Source organism: Aythya fuligula, chromosome 2, assembly GCF_009819795.1.
Source record: "Aythya fuligula isolate bAytFul2 chromosome 2, bAytFul2.pri, whole genome shotgun sequence".
Taxonomy (NCBI): Eukaryota; Metazoa; Chordata; class Aves; order Anseriformes; family Anatidae; genus Aythya; species Aythya fuligula.
The window spans coordinates 95,867,640-95,880,775 of record NC_045560.1 but is presented as its reverse complement, the minus strand read 5'-3'; the positions used below and the strand labels follow the sequence as shown (position 1 = coordinate 95,880,775).

General features: G+C 45.0%; 2 protein-coding genes across 3 annotated transcripts in view; one reads left to right on the top strand and one right to left on the bottom strand.

Annotated features, from left to right (window-relative positions):
* Positions 1-2,583, top strand: part of LOC116485975 — a 33,151-nt gene extending 30,568 nt beyond the window's left edge. Inside the window, exon 16 of the mRNA XM_032181839.1 lies at positions 216-2,583. Coding sequence (XP_032037730.1) covers positions 216-271 — 56 coding nt within the window. The 3' untranslated portion in view covers positions 272-2,583. The remainder of the gene's footprint in view (positions 1-215) is intronic.
* A 1,901-nt stretch (positions 2,584-4,484) lies between these two features.
* PDCD6 (programmed cell death 6) lies at positions 4,485-12,805 on the bottom strand. 2 transcript variants are annotated; one of them, XM_032182300.1, is made up of 6 exons: positions 12,732-12,805; positions 11,054-11,115; positions 8,509-8,553; positions 7,227-7,385; positions 6,666-6,775; positions 4,485-5,294 (listed from the first exon to the last, which is right to left on the bottom strand). In XM_032182300.1, exons 1-6 carry the CDS (start codon positions 12,788-12,790, stop codon positions 5,196-5,198), a joined length of 534 nt encoding a protein of 177 aa, XP_032038191.1. In that variant the 5' UTR covers positions 12,791-12,805; the 3' UTR covers positions 4,485-5,195. The 2 variants fall into 2 exon arrangements, with proteins under 2 accessions (XP_032038191.1, XP_032038192.1); XM_032182301.1 differs by having other exon boundaries at positions 7,233-7,385.
* Positions 12,806-13,136: the final 331 nt, after the last annotated feature.

The window sequence follows — 13,136 nt, the reverse complement described above, 5'->3', positions numbered from 1 at the left end:
ATTGTGCTTTGGAAATAGATTATAAAACATTTAAAGGCAGTTGGATAGATAGCTGTCAGTGGGGGGGAGTTTGGACAGATGTGAACTATGCTCGTGGTACTACAGCTAGGAACGTTTAGTGAATAGTAACGTTTTCATTTTAACATTCTGTGCCATATAATGTGAAATAACATGAAAAAGAAGTAACTTCACGTTCTTTTATCTCCCCTTTCTAGAAATAGATATTCAGATGTTAGCCAATGTGCTAGTAGAAACTAGAGGAAAAGATTAAGGAGCAACGACTGCTGAACTGGAAACATGATCAGATTCAAGCATCTTCATCTCTTGGCATTCAGGAAAAGACTGCGTTTGATTGTGGGACTGGTTTTGGAAGGGGAAAGGGAGGTAGAGTTCAACATTTTAACGTGGTAAATGTAGCTGGAACACAAACTTGCACATAAAGGAGGTGAACACTATTTTGTTTAGGCTTTTTTAAAGTATTTGTTATATCTTAGTATATTGCAGAAAAATCTTTTGTTATTTTTTGAAAATATGTTAATGTTATTCTGTCAGGAAAAAGCTAATGGCCCTTTTAGCATCCTTCCCCACTCAGAAAAAAAAGAAAGGTTTGCTTTTATGTTAACTTTTTAGGAAGAAAGCTCACTGAAAATTCAGGTCTGTTGCATGAAAATGCAGGTGTATTTTCCTTCAAACAAAGTTAAGGTCAGTTAATGTAAGGCTTTATAATTTGGATATTTTAGAAATTGATACACTACATTTCTGTTTAGGATAACGAAAGGCGAGTGTCGCAGCAAAGGTATTCTCTGGCTTAATGTCATGCTGTGTGAGAAAAATGTAATTGGTTTTAGGGGATGGGTATGTAATGGGGCATTTTACCTGCCTTTGTTTTTGCAGAATGGAAAGGGACATGCAATATAGGCAGACTTTTTTATCCTGCTTAGAATGAAACTGTTGCAAATTGACTTAGAAACTCATTTGTTGAATTGGTCCATACTAAAAGAGAAAATTCTTCATTTTTCCTTATAGAAAAAAGCATATTAAGAAATAATAGAACCTATAAGGCAATTAGTTAAAATAATAGGGAAAATTAAAAAAGTAATCAAAATGACATACTGAGAAGTAATCACCAGTTCATGATGTTTATCAGTGGTCCAGACTTATGTTTTCTTCTCCCTGCACCTCTGAGTTGTAAGTTCATGAACTCCCAGCAGTAGATGTCTGCTTTATGTAACCGAATAGAGTGTACATGTGGCTAAAAAGAGGGACTAGAGTGAGACAGGTTACTACCCAACATCTGTTTTCCTTTTCACCACTGTGCTATGGACTATAATTTTTCTTCTCATCTATACCTGGAATATTTATTTGTCCCTGCTGGAGTAGGGTTTGTCTTCATGAGCTGTCATACTACTGCATTCACAGAAAATAACTTTGGAACTTGACATGTAAATTTGAACACAAAGGCAACAAAGCAGCTGATTATAGAGCATATAAATGTGATTCTCTAAAATTCTCCTCCTACTGTTGTTTTGCTTGCACATCAGAAAAGATCCACTTTCATTCTTAATTCTTGTACCCTGTTTCCTTTCCTCCAGAAAGTGTAGTGCAACTAAATACTGAAACTGCAGAAAAACTCTGCAAATTAACGTTACGACCTTTTCAGCTGGGATCTTTGTAGAGAAGTCACTTTTCTTCAGTTCTGACTCCCTTTGGGATATTCCAGTGGCGTACAGTAGCTGGATGAGCTCTTCCCAACTTAGATGCTCTTTCGTCCTCCACATTCCCTTCTTATTTTTTGTTCTGGGGAACAGTTCCTGCTCATTGCACAGGGTCCTGCTTTGGGGAAACAGTTCCAGCATTTTGAAGTGAATTTGGAATTGTAAATGAGCTAAGAAATGCCTTTCATCATTGAGTTACTGATGGCTTCCCAAACTGTAAGTAAGCATTTAGTCTTACAAATGCTCCTTTCTTCAGTTTCAGTCTTCAATTTTTACCAAAATCAATGAACTTCTTGGTATGTGTCTCTGTTGGTTCTTTTACACAAGCACGAGCATCTAGGGATTTAAGTTGGCAGTTTGCACTGCCAGCCTCTCTTACCCCTTCTGTGCAACTGCTCCCAGTGCATCCATCGGTTTATTCTTTACAGTTCCTTTCAATCACTTGGCTAAGCCAGTTTCAGCTTCATCGCTGCTTTCTCCTTAATTTTCTTCTTTCCAAAGACTTCCTAGCTTTGAAAATTAAGAGCTTCAGTGTACAGGAGCTGTACTGATACTGGCCTGGGCTCTGCCACTTGGCACTCCCAAATTTGTTGTCTCCACAATTGATTTCAGAGACTATTTCCCCCTTGCATCCTATACCAGCAAACAGGTGTAGCTGGCTTGTGCCAAACAAGCAGTATCTTTATTTTCACAGGAACACATTCCTCTGTGGAGTTCAGTTTCCTAGCAGTCAAGTGAAGTACAGGAAGAATGGACAGAAGCACCTTCAGGATGCAACTCTGCAAAGGGATCGTTTGCCCTTGTGACAGGAGTAATGAAGCTTGGTTTGTTTTTTCAGGGCTGTGTAGAACTGTGGTGCTGGGCATCATCGCCTCATTTGGAGGGTTTCTGTGACATCTTCTCCCTCTCTCTGGAGGGCCAGGTATTTACAACTCGAAATGTTTTCTTTTACAGGGTCTCTCTTTCAGTCATTGTCAGTCCCTCCAGGGAATGTGCCTGTTTCACTTCTTTCTGTCTAGCCAGCATCTTGTCCTACAAACATGTCTTCTGACAGATCGTGACTTTGGGTTCTGGCCGTCTTCTTTTCACTTAGTTCAGCCCTGCCATTTTTAAAGGAGGATTCAGCTGAGAGCAGGAAAAGCACAACATAAATCCAGGCTGCTGACCTTTTGGGCACGTGACCAGCAGTGGCCACAAAGGCACCAAGTAAGAAGACTTCGTGGAGGGGAAGAAAAAACAAAACAACACAGAAGTGCCTTGGGAGTTCCGCCACCCTACCAGTTACCACAGTAGGATTGCCTAAGCTGTTTCACTTTCCTGCATTGGCCAATTCTCTTGAGTCAGCCTCTGGCTACTCGTGCCTGAGAAACCTCTCTGCCTTCTCCTGCTCCTGTGTACTACAGGACTGGAGCAGAACGAGTTCTTTGCCTGTCCCTGTTCCAGGCTCTGGTCCTTCAGGGCCTTGGAAACCATCTTTGCAAGGTAGGCACTGATTGCTTCAGTGCAGCATTAATACAGCGGCACTCAGTGGCTCTGGCAGTGAGGTCAGATTTTTGAGGCTGCAGCAGAGCCCTTTGAACCGATTTTCCTTTTCCTTAAAAGGCCATTGATTAAAAAAAAAAAAAAAAAAAAACAGGACAGAGCAGGCTTTGAGGGATCTCTGGTCTACTTTCAGCCGGTTGCTTGGGCTGTGGTGTACTTGCTTTCGCACCTTCAGAAGCATCTCTGTGTCCCACTGAGGCGAGAGCCATCCCAGTCCAGGGACACTGGTAATTTTCCACACCAGCACGGCTCCCTCAGAAAGTGCTGGCAGCTCCGGTGGTTCTACAGAAACACCAGTGGTATGTGATGACACTGGCTGAAAAAGGGCCCATTTCATTCACAGGCCACAGCCTGGGTAATTTCTCTGCTACCAGCTTTTTAGCTTTATTACCTCGGGCCTATTCTTGATCCCAGATTTACTGAATTTCATTTGGTCAGACGTACGATGATCAGACCTATGATCCTTAGTGGGAAAGGAGTGAGGAAGCTCTTTTTAGCGGGGCCTCTAAATAGGAAAGCTCTTTTGAGCCCAGAAATACAGGGCTCATTTCTTTCTTTCTTTCATATTCCCTCAGGAATTCGTATTCTCATTTCTTTCTCCCTCCCTTCAGGAATACATGCAGCACGTACATACACAGAGTTCCGGGGAGGTAAGTTGCAGGCAGTATCTGTTGGAAAGCTTTCTCCCTGGTCTCCTTAAAGTAAGTTAGGCTGTTGACATGGTCGCTGGTGTGTTTGCCACCATTCCTGTCCCCCACCTCCCAGACGCAATCCATTGCCCTTTGGAGGCCATACACCCATTCTGGGTGCCCCCAGTGCTTTGCTGCGAGCACCTGTCACTCCCTACAGATTTCCCACCACAAAGGTGTTTAGGAAGTGTTACCGAAATGTCACCAGGGGCTGCTGTTAACGTTTGTAGCCATGTCCTGACAAGTAACAGCCACAGGTAAGCTTTAAATGCTTTGGGTAGTGCAGCTGTCAGATTGTCTTGGAGTACTCCAAGAGCTTAGGGACTTTTTGTTGCTTCTTCAAAGTTACTGCAGGAGCTGGTGCGTGACAGGAAGGAACCGAATTACTTTTTCTGCTTCAGTTTTCCATCTGCAAGTGGTGAGGTTGAGGTTTTGAGGATGCTTGACTGTCAGCTCAAGGCCACTTCAGAATGAGTGCTTCACCACAAGAAGGAGGATTATTTGTGGTAAATGAGCACACTAAGCAGAAGGAACTACATCTGGAGGAACTAGAGGTTTATTTTTGTAGGGAACTCACTGCGGAAGATACAGTATAGGACAAAGATGAGAAGCAGTTCTGTTGGAAGATGCCCCAAGGATACCCTGAAAGGAAGGGGCAGCTAGAAAGCAAAAATACAAAGCAAAGCAAAAAGGCCACCTCTGTTAAGTGGCAGGGACCCCTGAGCCACAGAAAACTGAACACAGAAACACAACCCCCACCATTCCCTTAAAAACTTGTACAAAAATAAAGCAGGCTGTGTAAGTTGGTCTAGCACTTTTACTTAACTTTAAATTCTGTATTAAAAATTAATACATTAACCTCTTAGAAAAGTAAGGCACATGCAAAACATGTTGTGCAACTTCGGCGTTCCGACTCTGACAAACTAACAAGCACTATTTTAATTTGGCATTTCTAAAGAGTCATTTTTTTCCTCATGCAGGATATGTGGAAGAAAGTTAGGTTTGACATTGCACTGGTTAAATCTAGGCTCTGTGCTTTCTGTACTGCAGTAAGCGAGAGGTGGTCGATCTTACGGTAATACAAAACGAAAACCAACTCAAGTACAGATTCTGAAGGTGACGACGAACGTACAAAATTTAAGAATGTGAAATTATATCCATTATAATACATCCATAATCTTAGTCAGTACATGATCATTTGGCAACTCCAGTCTGTACAGTGCCAGGGTGGAATCCCGAGTTGTCGATGTCATACGATGCTGAAGACCATGGACAGGTACTGCTCGTAGGACACCTGAATCCAGCCGTCCTGATCCGTATCGTAACGCCGGAATACATCGGTCAGCCTCTAAAAAAGGGGGAGAAAAACACATGTTTTGGTACACGGTAAAATCAAACTGGCAGCTATTCTGCTTGTCCCCAAGGTTTCTCTAGCTGTATGAACACTTGCTGTGCATGCCCTCTGAAGGCACTGTATGGTTTTCATGTCTTAGAGGTAGCTCTTTGCTGCATCTTGTGCTCAAGCTGTGCAGCAGATCTGAGTTCATGATGTATCTTATGATATGACACCTACGCCTAACCAGGCACTTCTTTATGGAGCAGACAGCTTTTTATAGCTGGCTTCTGGGGAGGTGGGAACAATCTGGAGACAGAATCTAATGAGTACCGTGTCCATTTCTCCTCTTTTTGGCCAAATCTGTTCAATGCGTCACCAAAAGTACAATTTGCTCATATTGCAAATTAATATAAAAGTAACTTATGTTTCAGCAGCAGTGTTTGATTTACGGCTACAGATATAAAGCTGAAAGGAGAAGACCAAAACTTAGGGAAATAACGAAGAACCTACTTACAGAGCACTCCCTTCTCTTCATGGTGCATATAGGAAAATAGCTAGGATACTGCTGCAACAACAGCCAGTGTAAGAAGAAAAAAAAAATCGCTCTAACTAGCCTGCTAAAATTCAGCTTGTCCACTTTTCCCCAAAGCCTTACATGTATTTCTGAAATGTCCGAGATTCTTAGAGAAACCTTAAGCTTATCAGTGCTTAAGGGCTTGTAATTTCTCAGGGTGAGAAATCATTCAGCAATTTATTTCTAAACAAGATGTACCTGTAAAACAGCAGTTCCCTCTCGATAAATTCACATACACACTCCTATTACTGGAATTTTTGGTGGTGTTATTTATTTTGTTTTAAATGTCTTTTACTGCCATTGCCCCTGCAGAAATAGCAGTGACAAAAGACCAGATAATTCAGCTATTAGGTCAAAATCTTTGTAATCAGAGCCTTAAACAGAGATGCAAAAGTCCTTGCAATCAAATTACAAGAACTTTATTTTGGAGTATACTCAAGAGGGCAACATGGGGCATGATACACTCCCGTTTTAACACACCCAAGATTCTTAAAATATGTTTGTGTATTAAAGCTAATGAAAACAGTGTTAAATGTTTTCATTTTAAAACCACTGAAACTATTTTACATTTTTTCACTCCATAAAACCATTTAAGAAGTCAAGAAAAATGGTTTCGGGCTTACTTATATGTGATGTAAATGGATAACAAGCGAAGGCCAGTGAATTAAGGTGTTTCTAGCACCTCCTATATACTTCAAATGAACAGTTATTTATAAGTTCTAGATTGAAAATAATTAAAGGGAACCATAGAAGTTTAAGAAAAGGTGTGTTTTTTCCAGTTGACATCAAAAGTACATCTCCTTTCTTACCTGTAAAACAACACAGCACTGAATAAAGTCATCGAAAGCAACTTGGCCTCTTCCTTGTCTGTCAAACTTCCGAATAAGGATATCGTAGAATTGATCAGACAGGCGGTAACCTTGGAAAAGAGAAGCCCTTTAAAATGCTTCCACTACCACAGCCTTTCTAGGAAAACAGCCAGCTGCTTCAGCGGCCATCTGAATATCTGTGCTGCACAGCACGGGTGTTCAGCCAAAATGCATGCAATAAAAACCGGGCTCAGCAACGATGACACACGGTCACAGCAAACAGAAGGGTGGGTTAAAGCGACTTAACACTTTGCTGACAGAACAAACGTTTCACACTCATGTACTGCCCCATGCATCTCATCTTTTCTTTGAAAGGAAATATATACTTTAAACAAAAAACCTGCTTCTGGCACAAATATCTTTAAAAGTTACCTTCATCTACTGCATTTCACCCATCTCATTTTTATTTTCAGTCACCTTTGTCAGAGCAGTGCAGCCCTGACAATAAGCTCATCTGCTGACATAACCCGGTCAGAAAAACAGTAATTACAAATGAATTACCAAAACCTGTTAGTGCTTGCTTTAGCTCATGTTTGTCAATCATTCCAGAATTGTCTCTATCATACGTTCGAAAGACATTCTGCCAGTCTGTGATGTACTTCCAGACTCCTGTGAATTCGTTGAAGTTCACGCCACCTTTGTTTTCTCTGTCAAACATGCCTGAAACAGAAAGCAGAAACCCGTGTAAAACCTTAGCTCTACTAACACTCTGTAAGAGCTACTGCTATTTTAAGAAGGAAGCGTGACTGCTTTGGGGAGTACTGAAAACAGGTAAGAAATGGCTAAAATACAAGTGATATCTTGGAAAGTTCTGCCAAAAAAAGCAAAGTCATCCACTGAAGGAGGAAGTGATGAAGCAAAATAAGAGGACCAGAGTGAATCACAGAGTATTTGTTTTTCCTGGGTTTTCATTTCCAGTCCGACAGTATTTAGGGCGTGGTTTGTAATCCAGTGACAGAGAGAGGGGTTTGCTCTTTTCTAAGGACTTATAAAAAACTCTACAGCATCTGCTGACTGCCCAAAGCCTCAGAATATCCCTCAGCACTTAACTCAGCAATACTGTTACCTGCATACAAGTAGCACCTTGCACAGCCAGGGGCTTCTGGCTGCTGCTGAGCAACTTTTAAAAACCAAGCAAAAGCTTTAGGCCTTGGACTTATGAACTGTATGACAGAAAATTGGGTTTGTGCCGGAATTTTTTCCTTTCCTGAATTTTTCCCTTTCCCTTTTCTTCCCTATTACTGGCAGCTGGTTTAGGACTATAAAGAATTCAAGCGTTGTAAAGCCTGCTTGGGCTTTTCAGAGGAGAACACAGGATTAAATTGCAGACTAGCAAAAACAAATTACAAAGACAAAGCTGCGTGATGTCTCTAAAATATTTAAGCTGACACTTCCCCAGTAACAGTTGAGTAACACCTGAGGAACACCCTCTCAGGCTACTTTGACAAGCGCGTGTACATGTACACAAAGGGCATCCATTTATTATTCAAAAGGGGCAGTACTTCGGTTTATCTTACAACTACTGGGCTGTGTGGACAAAAAAAAGGCGACAACTTACGTGCCACCTTACAGTCAAAGACCAGCTTCTTAACACCACAGCCAAACTGGTTCAAGAGTCCTTTAAACAGGCTTTTAATATTACAGCAGGAACACACACTGAGCATGTGTAAAATACTTGGATTTCCCTGAAACAACTCAGCAGCGACAGCTTTCTCACTCGTCTGTCAGACCAAACCCCGAGAGCATCCCTCCAGTCTGCCTGGCGTCACACAACCGCACTCACCAAGGATTGACCTGACTGTGGCGGGGTTAAACGGAGTCCACGTGCCTGAAACAGAAAGAATTCACTTAGTTCCTTGAGACTTAAGTAACATTCAAAAAACGCAACTGACCAACAAGCTAACAAAAAACCCGTAAGAAATATAAATAGCGGATTCAGAGCTAAATGAAGTGGAGCCAGAACATTACAACAGAGCCCCTGTGAGGTGGTTGTGTTTATCTTCTTATTTTACTGATGGGTTCTGCAAAAAACAGGGCCACAGAGTGCAGCTGTGTGGAGAGACCCGTGCTTTGCTGGAGCAAGAGGCCGGGGAGTAGGTGCTTACACCAGCCCCGAACTCCTCCTGCAGGAGGAGGAACGATCAGCGCAGACCTGCAGAGGCAGCAGCAGGAAGCACAACTCTTCCTCAGCCAGGCCGTGTGACCGTTGCCACACGAACAGAAAGGGAAGCAGAGGAGATTAAAAATGGCTCTGAAAATGCTCGAGCAAGCAGTATTTTAGAGAACAACGATTCCCTTGATTTCTGTCAGGAGATAAGTCTAAAATTATTAATTATTAACAGGGCGCCAGCATTTAATTCTGAATAGAATGGAGGAAAAAGTGAAAACACAGTTTGAAAGTTAATTTATTTTATGCTGAAATTTTCCAAGAGACTAACACAGATTCCATACAGGGAAACCCCAGCAACTCCAGTGCCAAGGAGCTGTACAGATTTCAGCTTGTTCCAATAGATAGCGAAAAACGATTTCCTCCCACTCCCCTGACACCGTCGTTAACAAGTCAGCACAGGAAAATAAAAATAAACAGCCAAGGGAGCACAGGACTTTATTGTGCAAACAACCTCCCGAAGCAATCATCAGTCCCTCCCTGATACGCGCCGTGTCACCTGCATAACCCTGACGTGCTGGAAAGCTGAGTGTGGAGCATGGGGGAACTCCGGGGTGCAGGGAGAACTGGGAGACCTGTGCGCTCCTTTCGGATGGTTCGGAATCACCTCCCGTTCTTTTAGCCCGTGGCAGATTGCAGGCCGGCCACACACAGCCACCCACCAGAGGATACATTTCGGAAAGACCGCACTGAGTTGTTTGTGACATGAGCGTACAAGATGTAAAGCCCCCTGGAGCGAAGGAAGCCAGCAGCTGGATCAACGCTTCGCTGAACAGCGAGTTCAGTGGGTGGGGATCTGTCCAATCTGCAAAGCACTGAAACCTCTACCCTACACCGCCAACAAGGGACGAGGTCAGTCAGCCATCGCTATTACCTTGTTTAAATTTGATCAGATGAGGAGACATTTAAACTATATAAAATTTACCATGTCAGGTGAAGCCAGGCATTTCAAACAGCGCTGGAATTTCAAATGAAAACAGCAGCTTAACCCAGTTAGCTTGGCTTCTGCTGAGGAATTTGTTCAAAACAGCCTTTCAGTTATGAGTCAGGTGCAGCAGCGACAACACACTGCTTTTCATTCATCGGGTATATTACCAAACAGAAATATTCTAGTAAGTCTACATTACTTACAAGACTGTATTTTTACCAAATCGGGCCATCCACTTTTATTTTGGGCAGGTGATTCCTGACAAAAGGAGCCTCTCAGTCTGCGGCCCTGCAGCCAGCTCACAGCACCAGCTTAAGCCCTTCTCAGCCACGCTATGCCGGAAGGATGAAGGGTTTGAACCTTGGGAGAGGGGGAGCTCGATACAAACTCAGAGATGCACAGCTTCAAAATGCTCTTTTTCAGAATACTGAGTGAAAAAAGCCCAAAGCAACACCCAAAGCAACAACTCTGAGTCACCAGAGGGAAAAAAAAAAAAAAAGAAGACTACTGGAAAAAATTATCCTGTCTGTATTTTGCTTCCCTGAGTTATTTGACCACGCCCCAGTTCCTATTCCAGCGTTACGGAACGGAACTGACAGACACCACAGAAGTGCTAATACCAGATTCAGAGGGCATCTTTCTATTTCGTTAGGAAGTAAATTTAAAAAAGCCTCATAAAAAAAAAATAATTACCATCTTCACTTCCTGCACCTTACTGAATGAAAAGATTTTATGCATGCTAAAAATGCTGTAAACATCCGATCCTCATCCAGGTCACACACACTGACCCTGGTTAAGAAGGAGAGGTTCAGTTGTGATCAGCGAGGAATAAAAACCACGGCGTGTATTTATGCTTTCTAGGAAACAGAGCTGGAAAAAATAAAGGGATGCGCATGCCTTTAATCGCCAGCATGCAAATCTGTAATGTTCACAACAGGAATTGAGTTTGTGAGGCATTATTAACATGCACCAAACCCAGAAAATACCCCTTGAAATCCAAAAAGCAGGACCAGTGTGCTCAGCAAAAACCAATGAAATAAAATCAGGACTACTGTCCACTTCCTTCCTCCCTTCCAGCCTTTTGCTGTCGATTAAATGCTCCTAATCTCCTATTCAGCGTTAAGGATGTTTCCCCCCAATTAAAAAAGAATTCTGGCATCGAGTAAGCAGTCTCACACGAAATTCAGCATTAAGTTCACAGCGAACTACCTCAGTGCTCATTCACAGACTCACCATTGGACAATGCCTGCTGGAGTTCCGTATCAGATATTACTCCACTCCTATCTTTATCAACCCTGGAGGCAGGAAAAGAAAAGAGTGGCAAACTTTAAATGGCTGAAATTCACACATTTCAGTTACAGAAGACCTCAACATTCTGGTTCACACTCACTACACAAAATGCAATTAGTGGCCTTTATGGAAAAGAATAATCTTATTTGGTAAATCATTCACGGTTTATTGCAAATTAAACATGTCACTCAGACCGATGAGCCATTCTGGGACAGGACACAAGGGTACAACGCAAACTGCAGAACCTGCATAAGAGCGAGGAGAGACACAAGAACACACCTGGAGAGCAGAACAGGTCGGGCACAGTCCCTAGAAGAAAGCTGTTTCCAGAAATACTGCAACAAATCTACTGCAACCCCCTGACACCTGCCCAGGGTTCAAAGTACAAAGAAGCGCAGACATGTGCCAGCTTCCCTGCAGCCCTCACATCTATGGCCGTAGAGGAGGGAGCTCTGTCCCAAAATGAATAAGCTAAGCAATTTCTGCCCAGGCAAAGCATGGGCACACCTTCTGCAGAAGGGTATCTGAAGGTGATCTCACAGGATGACCTTCCCCTTGCCAGCGATGATTCGTTTCTCCTCAGTTCCAACCATTCCCAGTCCTGCCCGGCTGATTCTTCTGCAGCAGCTCTTTTATTCCTGTGGTCCTTGTTGTCCTTTTCTACAGCTTTTCAGTTCTTTCTGCTAAATTCCTTCCCCATCTCCAGAATGGCACAAACCACATACAGAACTCAGCACACACATAAACAGCATGGACTGTAACAACAAAAGACACTCCCCTTTTTATTCACTATTTCTTTTCTAGGTATTTTATCACTGGATTTACTTTTAATGAGCTGCTACACGAAGCTAAGCCGACATTTTCATGAAAACATGGTTTCATGGCTACTTTCACACCGATGGGCACCTAAGCTCCACCATGCTGCTCTCTTGTTCTCCTAGTCAAAAGAACAGGGGGAGGAACTGCGATGAAAAAAAGCTCAGGGGTTGAGATCACTCACCTATTGCTGTCATGGGCACAATAAACTCAGCATAAGGAGATTAAGCAGTGAGAAACTAAAAGTAAGCTAAAAACACCTCCCCCCCACATCCACCACCTTCTACCTCCTCCCCCCTCAAGGAGCACAGGGGGATGGGGGAACAGGGGGCTGCGGTCAGTCCCTGACGCTTTGTCTCTGCCGCTCCTTCACGGTCACTCCGTGCCCCTGCTCCACCGGGGGCTCCTCCACCCACGGGGGGGCTGCAGCGTGGAGATCTGCTCCATGGGGCACCCATGGGCTGCAGGGGGACAGCCTGCTCCACCAGGGGCCACAGGGGAACTGCTGCTGCCTGCCTGGAGCACCTCCTGCTGCACTCCCCTGGGGGCTGCAGGGCTGTTTTTCTCTACATTTTGCCACTCCTCCTCCTTTGTGTCTCCCCCTCTCGGTGCCCTCTCCAGCCCCCCCTGCCCAGGACCCGGCCCTCAGGGCCCCGCCCGGCCCCGTACCGCGCTCCCCCGGAGCCCTCCCAGGCCTCGCTCCGGCTGCCGGACCCGGGCACCCCAGCACCCCCGGCACCCCCGGCACCTCGGGCCGGGCCGGCGGACACCCCCCGGCCCCACCCAGCCCCCGGCCGCCCCTCACCGCTGGAAGACGCCCCACAGGAACGAAGCCTCGGGCATAGGAGCCCCCGCCGCCATCATGGCCGCCGCCCGGCAGCCGACTAACCCGCGCGCGCTTCCGGGGCGGGGCTTCAAGGGCCCAGGGCGGCGCCGGATTGGGCGAGGCAGCCGAGGCCACGCCCCCGCGGCAGGGCGGGAGCAGGCGCGCGGCGCCCGCCCGTTGCCAGGGCGACGGCGCCGCCGCCAGGGGGCGGGAAGGAGGCGGGGAGGGGGCGGGGCGGGGCGGGGCCCCTCTGAGGAGGCAGCCGCCATCGCCCGCCCCACACGGGGGGCCCGGCCCCGTTCAGAGCCCGGGCAGCAAACGCTGGGAGATAACGGGACCCCTTAACCCCGCCGTGCTGCGGGGACAAAGCCCAGCGTGTCCTCG